At 47.0% G+C, this 17,798-nt stretch overlaps 1 protein-coding gene across 1 annotated transcript in view; it reads right to left on the bottom strand.

Annotated features, from left to right (window-relative positions):
* The window catches only part of SAB (HYPERSENSITIVE TO PI STARVATION 4), a 161,686-nt gene that overhangs the window by 102,517 nt on the left and 41,371 nt on the right, over nt 1-17,798 (bottom strand). The window contains exons 11-12 of the mRNA XM_087389961.1: nt 1,603-1,709; nt 1,084-1,440 (exon numbers count right to left, since the gene is read on the bottom strand). Of these exons, the coding sequence (XP_087246087.1) occupies nt 1,084-1,440; nt 1,603-1,709 (464 nt within the window). The remainder of the gene's footprint in view (nt 1-1,083; nt 1,441-1,602; nt 1,710-17,798) is intronic.

The raw sequence follows: 17,798 nt of genomic DNA, 5'->3' as shown, positions 1-17,798 counted from the left end.
CAGCCTCATGAAATGTGAATTGAACTCGGTGTTTTTCTTCTTAGGCAAATTTTTAATAATTTGGGCTTGGGACAAAAAGATGGGCAATCATGTTTTTTTCTTTTTCTTTTTTTTGGGGGCCGGGGGGGGAGGGGGGATCTATGTTGATCGGCAAAAACTGTCAAACTTTGACAACCTATATCTTTTAATTGAGAAACCCAAATTGGGCATATCAAATAAAATGGCAAGACATAATTTAGATATTTATCACCATTTAATGAAGTTACATGCATCAAAATAATCATTTTATGAAGTTACGGCTAATTTTAACCACCAAGTTTAGAGCACAATCGCCCATTTTAGGCTACCATTTCTCAAGAGTGAGGATGGTAGGATAACTCACTTAGGCACTCCTTTTTCAAAGGGGCGTCATTTAAAAAATCGCTAATTGAATTCCTGTTTAAAAGTATTTTACAAACCACAAGTACCCACTTACAAACCAGATATCCGGTAATATCTTTTTCATTCCAGAAATCAAATATGTGAGTGAGTATTACTAATTTAAGGCTCATCTGACGCAAATGCTGATTGGGACATCAGGCTTAACCTCTATTTGTTGTGGGACCTTATTTTTCATGGGACAATCCATATAGGCATGTCCTATGATCAATCCATTAAACATGCTACATGTAAGGTCTCCCTTGACCAGAACTGAAATTTGAATTACACTCTGCACTTTTTTGCAGTGAGCTTGGCATGTTGACAATTTGCAAAACTAATGTGAGAAGGGTTTTTCCAACTTAATAGAATTTTTGCATGATTTTCATACATAACATTGGACATGAGTTATATATCTAGTTGCTGGTGGCTTGTCTCTTGTTTCATAAAATAACCACAAATTCAAGAAAAACTGTCATTCTTGCTTGTACTGTCTGTGGTGTAGATGTAACTGACCATGAGAAAGATTTCTGAGTGCTATAAACAAAGCAGCCAATATCAAATAGCCTCCCTTTCCCAAACCCAATTTCATGCACTGAAAGAAGTAACAGCTTTAATCCTCATGCCAAGGTTTAAAAATCCAAATGAATAAGCAAGGCATGTCACCTTTAAGTCTGCTGTCTCGCTTTTACAGCGGGTATACTGGAAGTACATTGTGCATGGCATAAACACACGTTCAAGTAGAGCACCTGTTCGCTTTACTTTTGGCGCTCCCCTTGAAATTTTCGGAAGCCATTGCAGACCAGCACCTGGATCAACATCAGTAGGTGCAACATGAGCCTGCACTTGCTCTAGCATAACTGATAATTCTCGCCTATTCCACGTCAATTCTGGTATATTGCCGGACAGCTGGTCACCGCCTGACCTTAGGGCCTGTACTATAATTTCTGGTCTTACATGCATCACTGAATGGAATGATCGAGCTATTACTTTTCCACTTGCTGCTGCGAGAAGGAATCGACCCTAAACGAGGTAAGCAGGGCCACAAAAGTCAGAGAGAACTTGCAAAACAAGTATTGTGATCTTTTCTAAGCTATTGCACAGCATAAACATAAAACAAAATTGAAGATGTAGAATGTGGAGATAATCATAAAAACACTCCTGGCATAAAATTGATAGCCCTACCCTTGCATCCTCCGAGTGAAGGTTGAACTGAGGCTGAACTACATTGACCATAAAATGCATGGTTCCCTCCTCTTCAGTCTCATCTGGCTCTCCTTGTCTCAAAGAACCTGTATGTAGAGACAACCGTACCATAAAATAAATCAAATCATATCATATAAAAGTCACACAACTACATCAGCAAAGACTAGCAAAGTAGGAACAGAATATAACCAACAGTGTCTGTTCTATATCTACAGTAGGAAAGCATCCACAACCAGTCAAAAAGCTAAGAAAAACAGGTGTGACAAAAACTCATATAATTTTATAAATACGACACTTTCATGCAACAAGATCCCAAGCCAATCGGACTTTCCTGCAATCATTTGATGCTATTAACCTTGCAAAACTTATGGTAGGGGAGACTCTATAGGGCAAGGTTATTGGCAGGAAAGACAGGTGCAGTGTTGTGTTGATACCAGATTTGTATAAGTATGGTCAACAACTCAAAGAACTGATAGTTGGAATTTTCTCTGCCCTGGACTATTGAGTATCTTGCTCAATGTATCAAAATATGATTTTGCTTTGAAATTTCTTAGTTAAATAGAAGGCCTTTTCCTTCCCGATGCCAAAACTGTTGGGACTAAGATAGCTTTGTATCATTGTTTGTTAAGCTCCTGGTTCAGACGCATTGAGAAGTCAAAAAAGTGGCATCAATACCTGTATGGAAATTGATACAAAATAAAGACTGAACATCGGCAACATAAGCAACTTTTTCATGTTGCCCGTCTTGTGCACCAAGTTTAAGAAGAGTGCATGGTAAGTAAAAGGTATTTGATTGTGATTTGTCTGAATTGTGCAAAGCCTGCAGTTTTGTAAACTGCATCGCCTTGAAAGGGTCCCCTTTTAGCAAAATGCCTGATAAATCTCCATAAAAAGAGGCATGAACCCAAAACCCCATGTTATTGATTCTCTTTCGTGACTGTAACCACATGTTTTTAGGAGCCTGCTCTGATTCCATCGCAAATAGGCCCAAGACATCCAACCTCTTATCTGCTAATAAGTGCATTTGCAGGACTTTACATAAAGCTTGTACATCCTGAAAATTCAACACATCCTTGCATGCCTGATCTATCCTTGGTTACACTTTCTCTAAATGAGGTTGCCGCCAGCATCAAAAAGCAAAAACTGAAACAATTGAGGCTATGATATCTTTTTAATTCATGATTGGATGGTGATAGTGCAATGGTCAATCAGCCTTGACACATATATTTCCATTTTCGTAGTGTTGTAGGCTATTATATTTATCCTTCTGTTTGATTTGTATCCAGTGGTACTCTAACCAATACCCAAGGTAAGCAGCAACTGTCCTAAAGAGTTGTGCCCAAAATATCTTTCATTTGACTCACTTGCTTTAATCTTAGTGTCATTTACAGTGGGAAAATCAAATACTCGGAAAAATCCAGAATCTTCTACAGAAGTATAAACACAACAGCACTCTCTTCCCAAATGGAGAGAGATCAAATCTTATTTCCAAACTAGGAAAGTACAACAATCTACACTTCCCAAACTCGAAAGTGAATCAAATCTCACTTCCCAGACTCAGAAAGTCAAAATACCTGCTTTTCAAGCTCGAAAAGCATAGTCTAGGGTGTTAACTCAAAGCAAATTTGAACGGTCAATCTCCAAGAAGCTTTGAGTATCAAGAACCAACATTTCAACAGATGTTATTATGATTTAAGCTAGCATCTCATAATTGCCTGTATAAGTAACCTATTTTCCAAAAAGGAAAAGATAGTCATGTGTTTGTAGGCGCAGAGTCCTAAATAAATCTGGATACTCTGGCATAACCCCACAGCATGTGATGGATCATGGCGTCCCATACCACCATAATACACCACACACCCACGTGCTATGATTGCTACAAGAGCAGTTTGTGGATATGTTGCAAACTATCATAAATAGTAAATACAAATGGCCAACCAAAACCCACAAACTGAAAAAATGCACTTCGAGACTAGGGACCCACTCTTGGTCTAGGGAATAGATAACATGTGTGTACTTAGAAACTTCCCTGACTAGCGTCCTAGTCGAAGCATCTATCTAGACCCATCAAATCTTGGAAACTAAGCATGTTTCCCAAAACTTTGGACTCATCGAAATCCTTAAGATTTGAGATATCTATGAAAGGATTTTCGTTACTCTCCAACATGTTGGATTAGTAGAGATCACCTCCCCATCTGTGAGCCCCCAAATGAGAAGTGCATCATGGGGGTTGAGGACCATAGCGAAAAGGAAAGGGTTTTGGGGCTGCCACATGGACAGCAAACAGGCTGCCATGTGGGCAGCACAATAGAGGGCTTACCCGGCAGTTTGTGAGGCTCCATGGTGTGCACAAGGACTGGGGTATGCCACGTGCCAGCAGCACTGGCTGGAGCAGGTCTGCACCGGTTTAACAGGCTGGAAGCAGGCAGATGCTGACATCAATAACAGTATGGATATCTACGGGATGCTACAGGCAGTTGTATGGATAGAAGCCAGGGCTATAAGAGCCCTAAACAGATGCAAAGACGCAGGCAATGTTTGCGCCTGCATGGAGCAAGGTTAGGACCAGCATATGGGCCAGCCTGAGCAGGTTGGGATAGGCGCTGCAGAGCTTGGGCCAGTGGCGGCAAGTCACGTGGCTAGGCAGCGCCTGCAAGCCCTGGAAAAGAGGGCCCTGAACAGGTCAGTATGCACAGATTAGGGGCTGGACCCCAGGTCAGTTTTCAGTCAGTGAAAGTCGGCCAAAAGGGGGCATATTGGGCGATTGGTTAGGGGCCCTTTGGGGCCTCACTTGGCAACCAGCAAGAGCAGCCTTCGGTAAGAAGAAACGAGCAGCAGAAGGCCCTCTCTTGGGCCTACATCCAAGAGGTGGAGGGACAGAGGAGCTGCACACTTAGCTCAAAAGTGGCTGTACCCTAGGCTGTCTTCCAGGGCAGTAAGGTGCGGGGATCATGGACGAAGAGTCTACATAAGCTCAGAGAGGAGCACGTGGGCTCAGGGATCTAGAGGTGCCAAGTAGATAGTATGGTAAGATCAGAAGACCACCGTTTGGTGGGAGTCTACATCTCTCTTTTGTATTGTGTCCGGTCTTGGATGGAAACATACCTTTTATGGATCCTATATCTTTCTTGGAGTACTGTCTATTTACTAGCTTGCACACACTATGGTCGTGAAGTACACATTAGTAAAGAAGTATTTGATTCCGTAGTTAAACACTTCCGCATGTAATTGTTGGGGACGCTCTATCAATCTTCTACTGCACAACACTGTGGCAAATTGTTGTGAAGGAGAAGCCCATAGCAAACTAGCAGCCTAAATATCTTATAGAAACACCTCTCTAAATCCAACTGAAACATAAATCATCCCCCCAACTTGGAGTGTCCTGGTCACTAATCCAAAATCCATTGGATCTATTCCAATTGATATGTGCCGAACAAAATAAACCCAAGGCTGTCCTAAAAGAAGTGAGGTTCTACGGAGTGGCGTCCAAAAAAACAATAGCATCATTAGTCATCTCACTATCCAAAAGCTCCTCATCTTGCCTCAAGGGAAGTCTCAGCCCAATAACATCTGCTGGAGATCTCAAAAATATGCTCATTGCTTCAGCCACAATCCAAAAGGACTCACGAGCATGAAAGACATACTCTACTCTCTGATCTAGAAAAACCTATTGATGCGCCCTTGCAGATCCTGTATTCAAGCATCAATAAGAGTTTTACTCTTCCCTCTATAGGGCTACTAGCTGTTGTCTGAGGCCAATCTCCCTCTAAGAATCTCAACTCTTCCGGGATGCTACCACATGTGAAGGAGATCCCACTCCACCTTGTGAGACACCCAAATTTGTAACACATCCTCCATGAGGCCCTCCTCTACATACAATGCACCTAGAATTATGATACTAGCAGAGCAGCGTCTCAAGTGAGTCTTAGAATGAGAGGGAAGGAAAGAGAGAGAAGTACAACGGGGAGAGAGTGAGAGAGAGAGGTGACACAAAAGATGCGGGTGTGAAGTGATGAGCCACACCACAAACTCATAGGTTTTATTAGGATTAGGTTTTTCACCCTATGACTGTCTTAAGACAGTCATAGGTGTCATATCTTTAATAAAGGGGTGGCAATGTGCCTTTACCCCAACAACCTCCCACCTAAAGGCCAATGTGCCTAAAGGGGAGAAAAGAATAAAAATTACAGCAATATACAGTTCCTGTATACAAGACCATAAAATAAGAATGGTCTCATCCTAATCCCATGATGTGGCGGCAATGTGCAAACCGCTCTGTAGGCAAGCTCTTAGTGAGCAAATCTGCAGGATTATCATCAATATGCACTTTCACAAGCTCAAGTCGCTTGTCTTCCAGTACCTCCCTAATGAAATGATATTTCACATCTATGTGCTTGGTCTTTTGATGAAAGACCGGATTCTTTGCCAACATGATAGCACTCTGACTATCACAATGCAAAACTGGCATATCTCCTGTAGTGCCCAAATCTCCCACCAGCCGAGTAAGCCATATTGCTTCCTTGCAAGCCTCAGTGGCTGCAACATATTCAGCTTCAGTAGTTGACAGTGCAACGCATTTCTGCAACCGAGACACCCATGATATAGCACCTCCTGCAAATGTGAAAATATAACCGGTAGTAGACTTCCGGTTATCTGCATTCCCTGCATAGTCTGAATTTGTAAAACCATGCACCAATGCATCCTGCCTACCATATCATATGCACAAGTCTTTGGTACCCTTGAGATACCTCAAGACACCTTTCACTGCTTCCCAGTGCCGCTTGCCTGGATTTGCCATATACCTGCTGATGACTCCCACCGCAAAAGCAATATCCGGACGAGTGGCAACCATGGCATACATCAAAGAACCAACTCCAGATGCATACGGAACTTTGGCCATTTCAGCCTTATCATCATCTGATCTGGGGCTGTCCTTACTGCTGAGTTTTAAATGTGGAGGCAACGGGGTACTAATAGACTTCCCCCCCTCCATTTTAAACCTCTGCAGTACTTTGTCAATGTACTCCTTCTGTGACAGAAACAAAAGTCCCTTGGACCTGTCACGAGTAATCCGCATGCCAAGAATATGGTTTGCATCACCCAAGTCTTTCATGTCAAAAGACTTATGCAGTTGTTTCTTTAAAGCACTAATCTCATGCTGAGATTTACTCGCAATCAGCATGTCATCCACATATAGAATGAGTAGCATCAAACTGCCATCCTTTGCCCGTTTGGTGTACAAGCAATGATCGGTCTCACACCTATGATACCCTTGGGACTGCATGAAGGCATCAAACTTCTTGTACCATTCTCTTGGTGCCTGCTTGAGTCCATACAAGCTCCTCTTGAGCTTACACACAAGCTGCTCTTTCCCTTTAACAGCATATCCCTCTGGCTGACTCATATAGATCTCATCATGGAGATCTCCATGAAGAAAAGCAATCTTCACATCCATCTGACATAAATCCATGTCCTCATGAGCAACAAGAGCTAACACTGCTCTCAAAGTAGTCATCTTGACTACAGGGGAAAAGATCTCATCAAAGTCAATGCCTTTCTCCTGCTTAAATCCCTTGGCAACCAATCTGGCCTTATACCTCGGTAAAGCATTTGAATCCACTTTGACTTTGTAAACCCACTTGCATGGCAAAACCTTTCTGCCTGCAGGTAGCTGCACCAAGTCCCATGTATCATTTTAAAGTAGGGAGTCCATTTCTGACTGCATGGCTTTCTCCCACTTCCTTTTCTCTGTTCTTCCCATAGCTTCCTTGAAGCTGAAAGGCTCACCACAATCTGTCAGCATAATAAAATCAGCCACATTATTGGCTCCTGGAACAAACCTGTCAGGAGGCCGTTGTACACGGGTGCTCCTCCTAACAAAATGTTCCGGATTAGGCTGCTGTCTAGCCTGTTCGTCATGCATGACGGGTGGCTGTACCACCATATCTGGCTGTTCTACAGCCCCATTTGCTGGCACATTCAGTGGTGCATCATTGGCAAAATTATCTGGTTGATTTTCAGCCTGTATACCCTCTTGAACAGGGTTATCTGCAGCAGCCTGCTGCTGCATATTAATGGGCATTCTTTGCTGTCTGACATCATCATAAACAACCCTCCTGTATTCCACAGGTTGCACGGGTTCTTTGTGTACACTATCCTCTTTAAAGATGACATCATTGCTGCGTATAATCTTCCGTTTAACGGGATCCCATAACCTGTACCCCATTTCACCTTCGTCACCATAACCCATAAAGATGCATCTGGAAGACTTTGGCTCCAGTTTGGTGCGCAATTCTTTGCGTATATGAGCAAAGCACTCGCAGCCAAACACACGTAAGTGCTTATATGAAGGTGGCTTGCCAGACCACACCTCCTCTGGCACTTTCAACTCCAAAGCCTTGTTCGGCGACCTGTTAATTATGTGAACTGCTGTTTGCACGGCTTCTGCCCAAAAGCCATGGGGCAATGCAGCATAAGACAACATACATCGAACCTTCTCCTGAATAGTTCGATTCATCCGCTCACTCACACCATTTTGAGATGCATTATGAGGGGCTGTGAGTTCCTGTTTTTTTTCCTTAGCTTCGCAAAACTGTACAAAAGCATTTGACACATACCCCCATTATCGGATCTGAGGCATTTCAGCCTGCGACCTGTCCGATTCTCAACCTGAGCGACAAACTTCTTGAAAGCATCTAAGGCATCGCTCTTATGCTTCAAGAAATAGACCCACACTTTGCGTGTGGCATCATCAATAAAAGTAATGAAATACTTTGCACCCCCATCACAAGTAGGCAAATCTGAAAATGAAAGAGACGGCAGATAACCCAAACGTGACAGTTCTTGCATTCCTTTAACGGACATGTGTCCCAACCGGCTATGCCACAATGAAACCTTTGGCAGCTCGGTTATGGCAACAACATGATTACCTACACTGGAAACATAAAGAACAAGGTATCACTCTTATAACCCTCAGCCACTACAACCTGGCCATCAGTAATCACCCATTTGGAATCCCCAAATGTGGTGTGGTAACCACTGTCATCCAACAAGCCAGTGCTAATCAGATTTTTCTTGATTTGCGGCACATGGCGAACACCATCAAGCATAAATATGCGTCCATCAGGGAATACTATCTGTATACTACCAATCCCTGCAATCTGACATGCATAGTTGTTCCCAAGGTGAACAACTCCATGAGTACCTGTGTACGAAGTAAACCACTCCCTATGAGGAGTAACATGAAAAGAAGCACCTGAATCCAAGAGCCAGGTGTGCATGTCATGGCCATCAATAACCAAAGTATGTGCAATTACAGCAGAAGAGCATAAAACATCATGTCTGTCACTGTCACTGTCCTCTGCTGCAACATTCACTGCATCCAAGTCATCTACCTTGGCCTTGCCTTTGCCTTTGCTTCCACTGCCTGCATCCTTTGCCTCAGCCTTCTTGGCTTTCTGATCTCGTATAAACTTGAAGCACTTAGACTTCACATGTCCCTTCTTGCCACAATAAAAGCATTCAATATCCTTTTTGCCACGGGACTGACTGCGGGATTTGGACTTACTAGCAGATCTCCCCTTCTGCTGAGTCCTGCCTCTTTCCTGTACCTGCAAAGCATTTGAAGACTTGCTGCCCGCATTATTCTTCCTGCTCATCTCCTCCATGAGGAGAGAGCTCTCTACATCAGCATATATAAGAGTGACATTTGAATTATACAGGGTGGTCTTGAAAGTGTCCCAACTCTCAGGGAGGGTACACAACAAGAAAGTAGCCTTGAACTCCTCATCAAGGTTCAACCCCTGTGCAATCAGCTGTGTAAAGATGGCATTGAACTCACTCAAGTGTGAGGTCATAGCTGTACCTTCCTTCATGCGAAGATCAACCAGCTTCTTCAACCAATAAACCTTACTGGCTGAACTCTTTTGGGCATACAATTCTGCTAGCCTCTGCCATAGGCCATAAGAGGTCTTTTCAGCCTGAACATTGAACACAAGAGAATCACTGAGAGTAAGCATGATAGCAGCCCTCGCGGACAAATCTAGCTCCTCCCACTCATCATCTGACATCCCAGATGGCTTGACACCCTTCACCCTTATGGGCTTAGAAATCTTCTTAAGCAGAAGTACATTCAAACACTGTTCTGCCCATAATGCATGATTGTGTGCCCCTTCCAATTTCTTTATGTTCAGAATTGATGATTCACTTCCCCCTGATGCCATATCAGATAAGGAAAGTACCTGACTCCCTGTAAGTCAAAAAAGACTGAATAAAATTCTGATTTCTCAGAAAAAACCTGCTCTATCAAGAGCCAGGAGCACTCACAATAGTGCTGTTTTTACTGTCAAAAAATCTGCAGCAAAACAGAAAAATTTCCCTCCAGTTACTGTACCTTCTGACACACTGTACCGTGCTCAAATAGACATAAAACAGTAATTTCAGAATGCTGCAGCTGTTCCACAAGTGCTTTAACAGTGCATCATCAGCTGACGAAGCACAAAACACTCCTGTCCTGATCACTTCTCCCACCTTAGATGAGGTATTGCACTGATTTTATATGCATAAACCACTTGTCATACACTGTTTTGTTAACTGAAAAGAGGCTCCAGACACTTCAGCCTGTCACAAACCTGCAACAGAAAATGGGACAAATCCCAAGCAATCACCCTTCTGCCAAGGGGATAAAAGGCATCTAAAGGTCTCAAACAGTAACCCAAGTGCTCTCAAGCAAAATCTGGGCAAAAGCCCCTTGATTTGACACCTGTACCAAGTGAAAAACACCTCAACACTGAGGTAGCATAACAAAATACAGCGCTCTCCTGGCACTTTCACCTGGCAATGCAATGCATAAACAGCCCTGTGTACACAATAACAACACAGATCCCAACGTACAAACACTGAAGAGAAAATCTTTTGAGCACTGTCAACGATGGACAGTTAGGGACCGAGTAAACTCGATGCGCCCTGGCCAAGCGTGGCTCAACTGAGATTTTCCAAGGTGTCGTACACAAAATGTGACCTGCAGAAATGTCACTGAATACACTGCGGAAACAAGACCAATGTGGGCTCCCTGGCTCCACACTGCCTCAAGGCATACACTGCATAAGCTTCCAGGCAAAAGCCCTTTGAAAATGTCACCCAAAAGCTGAGATTTGCACTCAGCAAAAGCATAAAAGCCCTCTGCAAAATCAAGGCATTACCTTCCCGAAACAAGATAACTGTGCAACCACCACACACTGTGGTACTAGTCACCTCAAGCACGAGGGACAGGAGGGTACTTGCTGTACCTTCAACACACAGTTTTAAGAACTGAACAGCCGGGAATGTGAAGAGCAGAGTGCTCTCTCTTTTTCTTCTTTCCCCAAAGAAAAACTGCTGTACCTGCTGTACTTTCTGTACCTGTGTACTTGTGTAGGGTACCACTGTACCTGCTGTACACCTGTGCAGGGTACAGATCCAAAACTGCTGTACTTTCTATACCTGTGTACTTGTGCAGGGTACCACTGTACCTGCTGTACCTGTGCAAGGTACAGATCCAAAAGAAATTTCGAAATGCACTTCCCTGACGCAGCTCCCTGACTCAGTTCGTACGGCGGCGTCCGTACAATACGGACGCCTGTACGGTATTCGTACGGCGGTACGGACGGCCGTACGTCCGTACACAAGCTCCCTGCGCGCCGCCCTGTTCAAGGCCCTGAGGCTGCCTGGGTGCGCACCGGTGCTGCGCACTGGCTGCGCCCGCTTGGTAGCGGGTAGCAGCTAGCAGCAGCTAGCTGCTGCTGTTGCAGCTGTTGGCGCTGCTCCGCACCGCCCTGTTCTGCCCACACGCGCGTTGTCGCCCGCGCTACCCCGCGCTGTTGCCCACGCTACCCCGCTGCAGCCCGCGCTGCCTGCGCAATGCCCAGCTCCGCCCACGCTGCCTTCACGCTGCTGAGGGCACGAGTCCCGAGGGGATAAGGAGGGGTAGAGGGGGAGGTAGGCAGGAGTGGGGAGGGAGAGATGAAGGCTCTGATACCAGTTGAGAGGGAAGGAAAGAGGGAGAAGTACAACGGGGAGAGAGTGAGAGAGAGAGGTGACACAAAAGATGCGGGTGTGAAGTGATGAGCCACACCACAAACTCATAGGTTTTATTAGGATTAGGTTTTTCACCCTATGACTGTCTTAAGACAGTCATAGGTGTCATATCTTTAATAAAGGGGTGGCAATGTGCCTTTACACCAACATAGAAATCACCATAACCACTGGAAAATGATATAAGTTGAAAACCCCTGGTGCAATGCATACTGAACAAATGCACAATCATCAACATAGAACCTGTCAATTCATGCATGGATGGGCATCTGCAACCGCCTGTTCAACCAAGAGAACAGAAGCGAATGCGGCAAAGCATCATCTCTCCAAGCATGTTTGCAACTATACTCAAAGAGAAAGGCATTCTAAGCCACTCTATCTAGTGAAGAAACGCCACCTTCTCTCCCCCCCCTTTTGGTCTCCTCTTTCTTGGGGGGCATAAAGGTTGAGAAGACCAACCTTATGTCCACCAATCAACAAAATGATCCACTATGCTCTAGAGGGTATAATGATACCCCCCAACTACGGAGTACATAACGCATGCTTAGCAGCTAGCACCGCAGCTACATGAGCTCAACCTTCCAAGAGAGGTCCATCATCCTGTATTCAAAGCAAAATGTGAGACACTGCCATCCACTGTAAGAAAGCTCATGAAGATAATCAGGGCCCTACCAGCTCCAACAGACATGCTGTCCACCATAAAAGATAACTGAAACATCAAGATCTAAATAGAAACACCGCCATATAAGGCATACATCCATGCCACACAATGCCTTCCCCAACATGGCCCAGGCATAGGCCAACAAACAAGAGTCTTCTACCCAAGTTAAATACCAACTCGATACTCTGAAGTACTCATATCCACAAGACCATGCATAGCATCCGCCAAACCAGCAACTCACACCCCTCGCTAGGACACCAATGAACTCCATTCATCATTAGGCATTGCACTTGCATCATGACGCTGGCTCACCTCTACATAAGCCACAACCTTTGAGGTCACCTCCACACACATAGACCCATGGGGCTCACCCAACCCATGATCTATAACTAGAGACCCCTCAACAAGCTCCACTGCCTCATCCCCGCAAGTTGCAATACCCTCAACCACATCACTTGAGTCATCAACAAAATCTGGGAGCACATGAGCATCCCCCCCATCTATGTCCAATGGAAGATTTTGCCATAGTCAACATGACTATAATATAAAATAATATCCTAGTAAGGTAAGAAATGTAATTTCCATAACATGCCTCTTGCTTGGATTGCAATTGTCAACGTGTATAAGGAGAGATGTGAAGAGTCTCTTGGATATTCGTCACGTGTCATCCTCGAGATGGTAAAAAAGCAAGAGATTTTAAACTTTCATTAATGAAGACATAATGAATTATTCAAATTAGAACTTATGAGAGATTTTTTTTTTTTAAATCCTATATTGATTAAACTTACTATATTACATCAATTTATCGTTCATTTTAATTTGGTATAGGTTCAAGCATTGTTTTTTGTCAAATTCGGCAACATCGATACTATGACATTGAGAAAAGTAACAAATACAATGCTCAATTATTTTATTGTTTTATACTTTTTCCCTTTCAAGTCTCACTAAGTTCAATTCTCTAGGAAGTATATTAGTTACAAATTATCATTTTTAATAATCAGATGTCCAGTTTAGTTGGTGTGTGAATTCATCGGTTGATTGTTACTAACACAATTAGTGGCTTGAGTACAAATGATGAGTGGCAATGGAGATGGTGGAGGAATTTGGATTGACCGAAGTATCCAATGGTAGGTTGAAGCTCTCATTCGGGACATGATGCATAGCGGTCACTGTGATGACATGCTTGAAGGCCGCCCACTGCCCCCTCCTCGCCACCCTCCCTCCTTGCCTCACCGCCCTTCCGCCCTACTTCCCCGCTCCGCCTCCACCTCCCGCCCTACCTCCGCCCACTCCGTCTCCTCCTTGCTTCCCCGCTCCGCCTCCCCCCCCGCCCTGCCTTCTCCCACTCCGCCCCGCTCTGCCGCCCCTAACCGTTCCTCTGCCTCCACTCTTCCCCACCTTCTCCCGTCTCCTTGCCTCCAAGCCTCCTCCCTTCCGCCTCGCACCTCCCCCCGCCAATGCGCCCCCCCTCCTCCTCCTCCGCTTCTCCCGCCTCTCCCGCCCTCATTCCTCTTCGTCACTCCTTCCTCCTCCTCCTCCCCTTGCTCCCTCCTTCCTCTCCTCCCCTCTTCTTTCCCTGCCCCCCTCTCCACCTCTCTTCTCCGCCTCACCTCGACGTCCTTCTTCCTTTTCCTTTTTTCATTTACCTCCCTGCAGCGGGAGCATTCATGTTTGTCACAATGAAAGAAAATCTTGGAGGTGACCTTTGGTCTAGCCAAAGGGGCTCTATAGCACCCTCCACTCCCACAGCCGTTGAGGTTCTTCTTTCCCCAGCTGACAAGCAACAGGTACAGCATGCATCTCAGTCCCTCCAGGAGAAGGCGCTTGTGGGCAGAATTGTGGGCCTCATGCCTATACGGAGACAGGTGTGAGAGTGGATCTAGCCGAGCTTGGCATTAGAGGGAGACCACATCTAGGTTGTCACCATCTATACGGAGACAGGTGTGAGAGTGGATCTAGCCGAGCTTAGCATTAGAGGGAGACCACATCCACGAGGTCACCATCTATGGAAGAGGCGTTTTCCTCATCCAGTTCAGCTCCCCCGACATTGCCTCGACACTTGTGGAGCACAGCCCCATCCTGCATCTTGTTTACCTCTTTCCTTGGTATCATGGGTTCACAGTAGAGGACATGGATACGACACATCATGTTCCATGTTTTTCAGTTAAACTCCGCTTCCTAGGGCTCCCCAAGGAGTATCGAGCCATCCTCCCTTCCATTGGTTGGGCATTTGGCACAGTGCTCGAGTCCCTGTCAGAGTCGGCCACTTCAGTTCTAGCAGATGATGGAGTCCCTAGGATCAGACTGGTGGTTGAGAGCCCAGAGTCCCTCCCAGAGTTGATCCTTCTCGAGACCCTTGAAGGAGGCACACTTCGCCCGAGGGTGGAGATTTCCAGGTAACCAGGCCAGTGTCTTCGGTGCAGACAGATGGGTCACTTTGCCAGAGATTGCCCCCGTGTGCCTCCCCCCCCTTCCCCGCAAAGTAGACAGAGTCAACAGGCCCGCGTCCAGCATCCTCTCAAGTAGGGACAGTAGGAGTCTCAGACCCCGTCCATCTTTGGAGGTTCAACCTCCGCACCCACCCTTGCAGCAGTAGCCAGCCCCAGGAGATTCAGATGCGGCGATGGTGGAAGCCACAGACGCTAGCCCGACAACAGCCGCAGGGGAGCGGATCCAAAGCCCCAGCCAGCTTAATCAGCAGGGGGAGCCTAAGGTCGTCCTAATCCCTCCTCCTCCCCCTCCAGACCCCTCCCCCTCCCCCTCCAGGGTTCTCCCCGCCCCCTCCCCCCCTACTCAACCCCCCCTTCTATGGTCACTCTCACCACCCGCCCCCCTCCCTCTGCCCCCCGCATCCCTACCCCTCCCTCTCCCGCCCCCTCTCCACCTCAGCAGCAGGTTCTTCCACCTCGACACACCTGATAGGAGGCAAGGGAACGATGATGCCCCCTTAGACGCAGAGGATGACCCCAGCTGGTCTTGTGGCCTGAGAGCTAGTTTGGGATCACATTCCGACAGTAGTCTTGCTCCCCCCCTACTCAGCCTCCCCTTCTATGGTCACTCTCACCACCCGCCCCCCCTCCCTCTGCCCCCCGCATCCCTACCCCTCCCTCTCCCGCCCCCTCTCCACCTCAGCAGTAGGTTCTTCCACCTCGACACCCCTGACAGGAGGCAAGGGAACGATGACGCCCCCTCAGACGCAGAGGATGACCCCAGCTGGTCTTGTGGCCCGAGAGCTAGTTTGGGATCACATTCCGACAGTAGTCTCGCAGGATTTATGTAGCAGACTTGAGGAACCTTTCATAGATGAGGAGCTCTGGGAAGCCCTCAAGGCTCTCCCGACCCATAAGTGCCCGGGTGAGGATGGCTTGACTCCGGCCTTCTTCTGGAGATTCTAGGAGATTATTTCCACCCCTTTCCGTTTAGCTTGCCAGGAGATTTTTGACACAGGCTTTCTCCCTCAGTCCTTGAGCAAGGGGTGGATTTGTTTGATCCCAAAAGGGGGAGATAGGTCAGACATCCGACCGTGGAGGCCGATCACTTTGTTTGATACTGCATACAAGATCCTCGCCAAGGTCTTAAGTTTGCCGTTATGGCCCCATCTTACCGACATCATCCACGACACACAGACTGGGTTTGCCAGGAGCGCAACATCCTGGACAACATCTTCACATTCTAGGAGGTAGTGGATTGGTCCAGGGAGGAGTCACAGCCGCTGGCCGTCCTTCTCTTGGAATTTGAGAAGACCTACAACAGGGTGGAGTGGTCCTTCCAAGAGGGTACTATGAGGAGATTGGGTTTCCTAGACAGATGGGTCAAAGGAGTTTTAGCGCTATATGCAGGGAGCTCTAGTTAGATGCTTATCGAAGGACATGTGGGCGAGGCCTTTCCTCTCTCTCGCTCGGCCCGCCAAGGCTGCCCACTCGCTCCCTTCCTCTTCTTGTTTGTAGCGGAGGCTTTGGGCTACTACTTGAGATCACAGGTGGCAGGTCTCACAAGGTTGAGGCTCCCAATCAGACAAGAGGAGGAGCTACTTGGACTCGGAGTTTGCAAATGACACGACCTTGTATGTTGAGGGCACCACAGCGAGTTTGGAGAGAGTCAGGGGCACCCTCGTTATTTACTGTGAGGCCTCAGGGACATGGATCAACTGGACGAAATCTATAGGTTTCTTCACAAGCTTTGAGGAGACACAGGAGATCCGTGAGTGGGGGAGTGACTTTGGCTTCAGATGGATACCGCGGGGCCAGACAACGAGATACCTCGGATGCCAGGTGGGTATTGACATTACAGCAGAGCAGCAGATTGCCCCGGTCCTTGAGAGTGTTCGGCACAAGCTTCTCTATTGGAGCTTGGCCAAACTCTCCCTAGCAGGCCGCGCCTTAGTGGCAAACCAGGTCCTTCTTGCCATGGCCTGGTATGTCGCCTCCTGGTAGTGCTTTCACAGAGGATGCATTGGGCAGCTCCGATGGTTGGTACGGAGCTTCCTTTGGGCAGGTTTAGATGGCACGAGGAACACTAGGGCCCAAGTAGCTTGGCAGACAGTGATCACACCGCAGGCCTTGGGAGGCTTGGATATCATTGATCCGGAGATGCAGAGCAGAGCCGGGCCCTTCGGGGCAAGTTAGTGGTTCGTGGCCTCACCCCAGGTGCAGAGCCTTGGAAGCTCCTCTTACAGTGAGGGCTTCTAAGGAACACCCCACGCACTGGGGGACAGTGGCAGCCTTCACATAGATGGATCTTCTCAGAGGCCCCCCTTACGGGGAAGGGCTCCCCCCTGATGAGGAGCCTTCACAGGGTCTGGCACAGACTGGCAGAGGGTCTCATCCATGCTCCACCCAGATGCAGAGAGGAGTTTGAGCGCCAACCCCTTATGTGGCACCCAGAGATCAAAGATCAAGAGGGACGTATGCTCTGACCACAGACTCACATTGCTTGGGCACAGTGGAATAGTGATCCAGCAGGGTCCTTTGGCCGTTGGAGCAGATTACCTATGGAGGCAGAGGTGAGGCTTGACGCCCTATCGCATCTGCGAGGGGCAGGGCAGCCGAATGGGCGAGATTGACTTAGCCATTCCTGAGTTCTGGTGGGAAGGACTTCACATTTGGAGAAAGAGCAGATGGTTGGGGCAGTTTTCCCGTACTAGTGTTTCCTTGAGAATGTTGATGTAGCAAGGCAGCATACACCCCGGCTTCTTCCGTGTAGGACCTGGAGGCCTACTTCAGTCACTCACTGAGAGAGACCCCGAGATGGATGGGAATCTTGATGGGATTCACTCGCAGATGATCAGAGTGGTGGGATGTTTGGGGAAGGAGTGGCACATTGACCCTCCCAGTATCTCAGAGCAGGATGCCTCTAGATGGTGCCTTTGGCTGTGGGAGGGTAGACCCCTGAGGGAGGTCCAGTGGGATTCAAGAGAGTGGTTCTGGCCCTCCAAGGGCGGCCT

The sequence above is a fragment of the Dipteris shenzhenensis genome, chromosome 18, assembly GCF_047967505.1.
Source record: "Dipteris shenzhenensis isolate YYH24624 ecotype China chromosome 18, Dip_SZ_1.0, whole genome shotgun sequence".
NCBI classification, from domain to species: domain Eukaryota; kingdom Viridiplantae; phylum Streptophyta; class Polypodiopsida; order Gleicheniales; family Dipteridaceae; genus Dipteris; species Dipteris shenzhenensis.
This window is presented reverse-complemented; position numbering and strand designations above follow the sequence as displayed.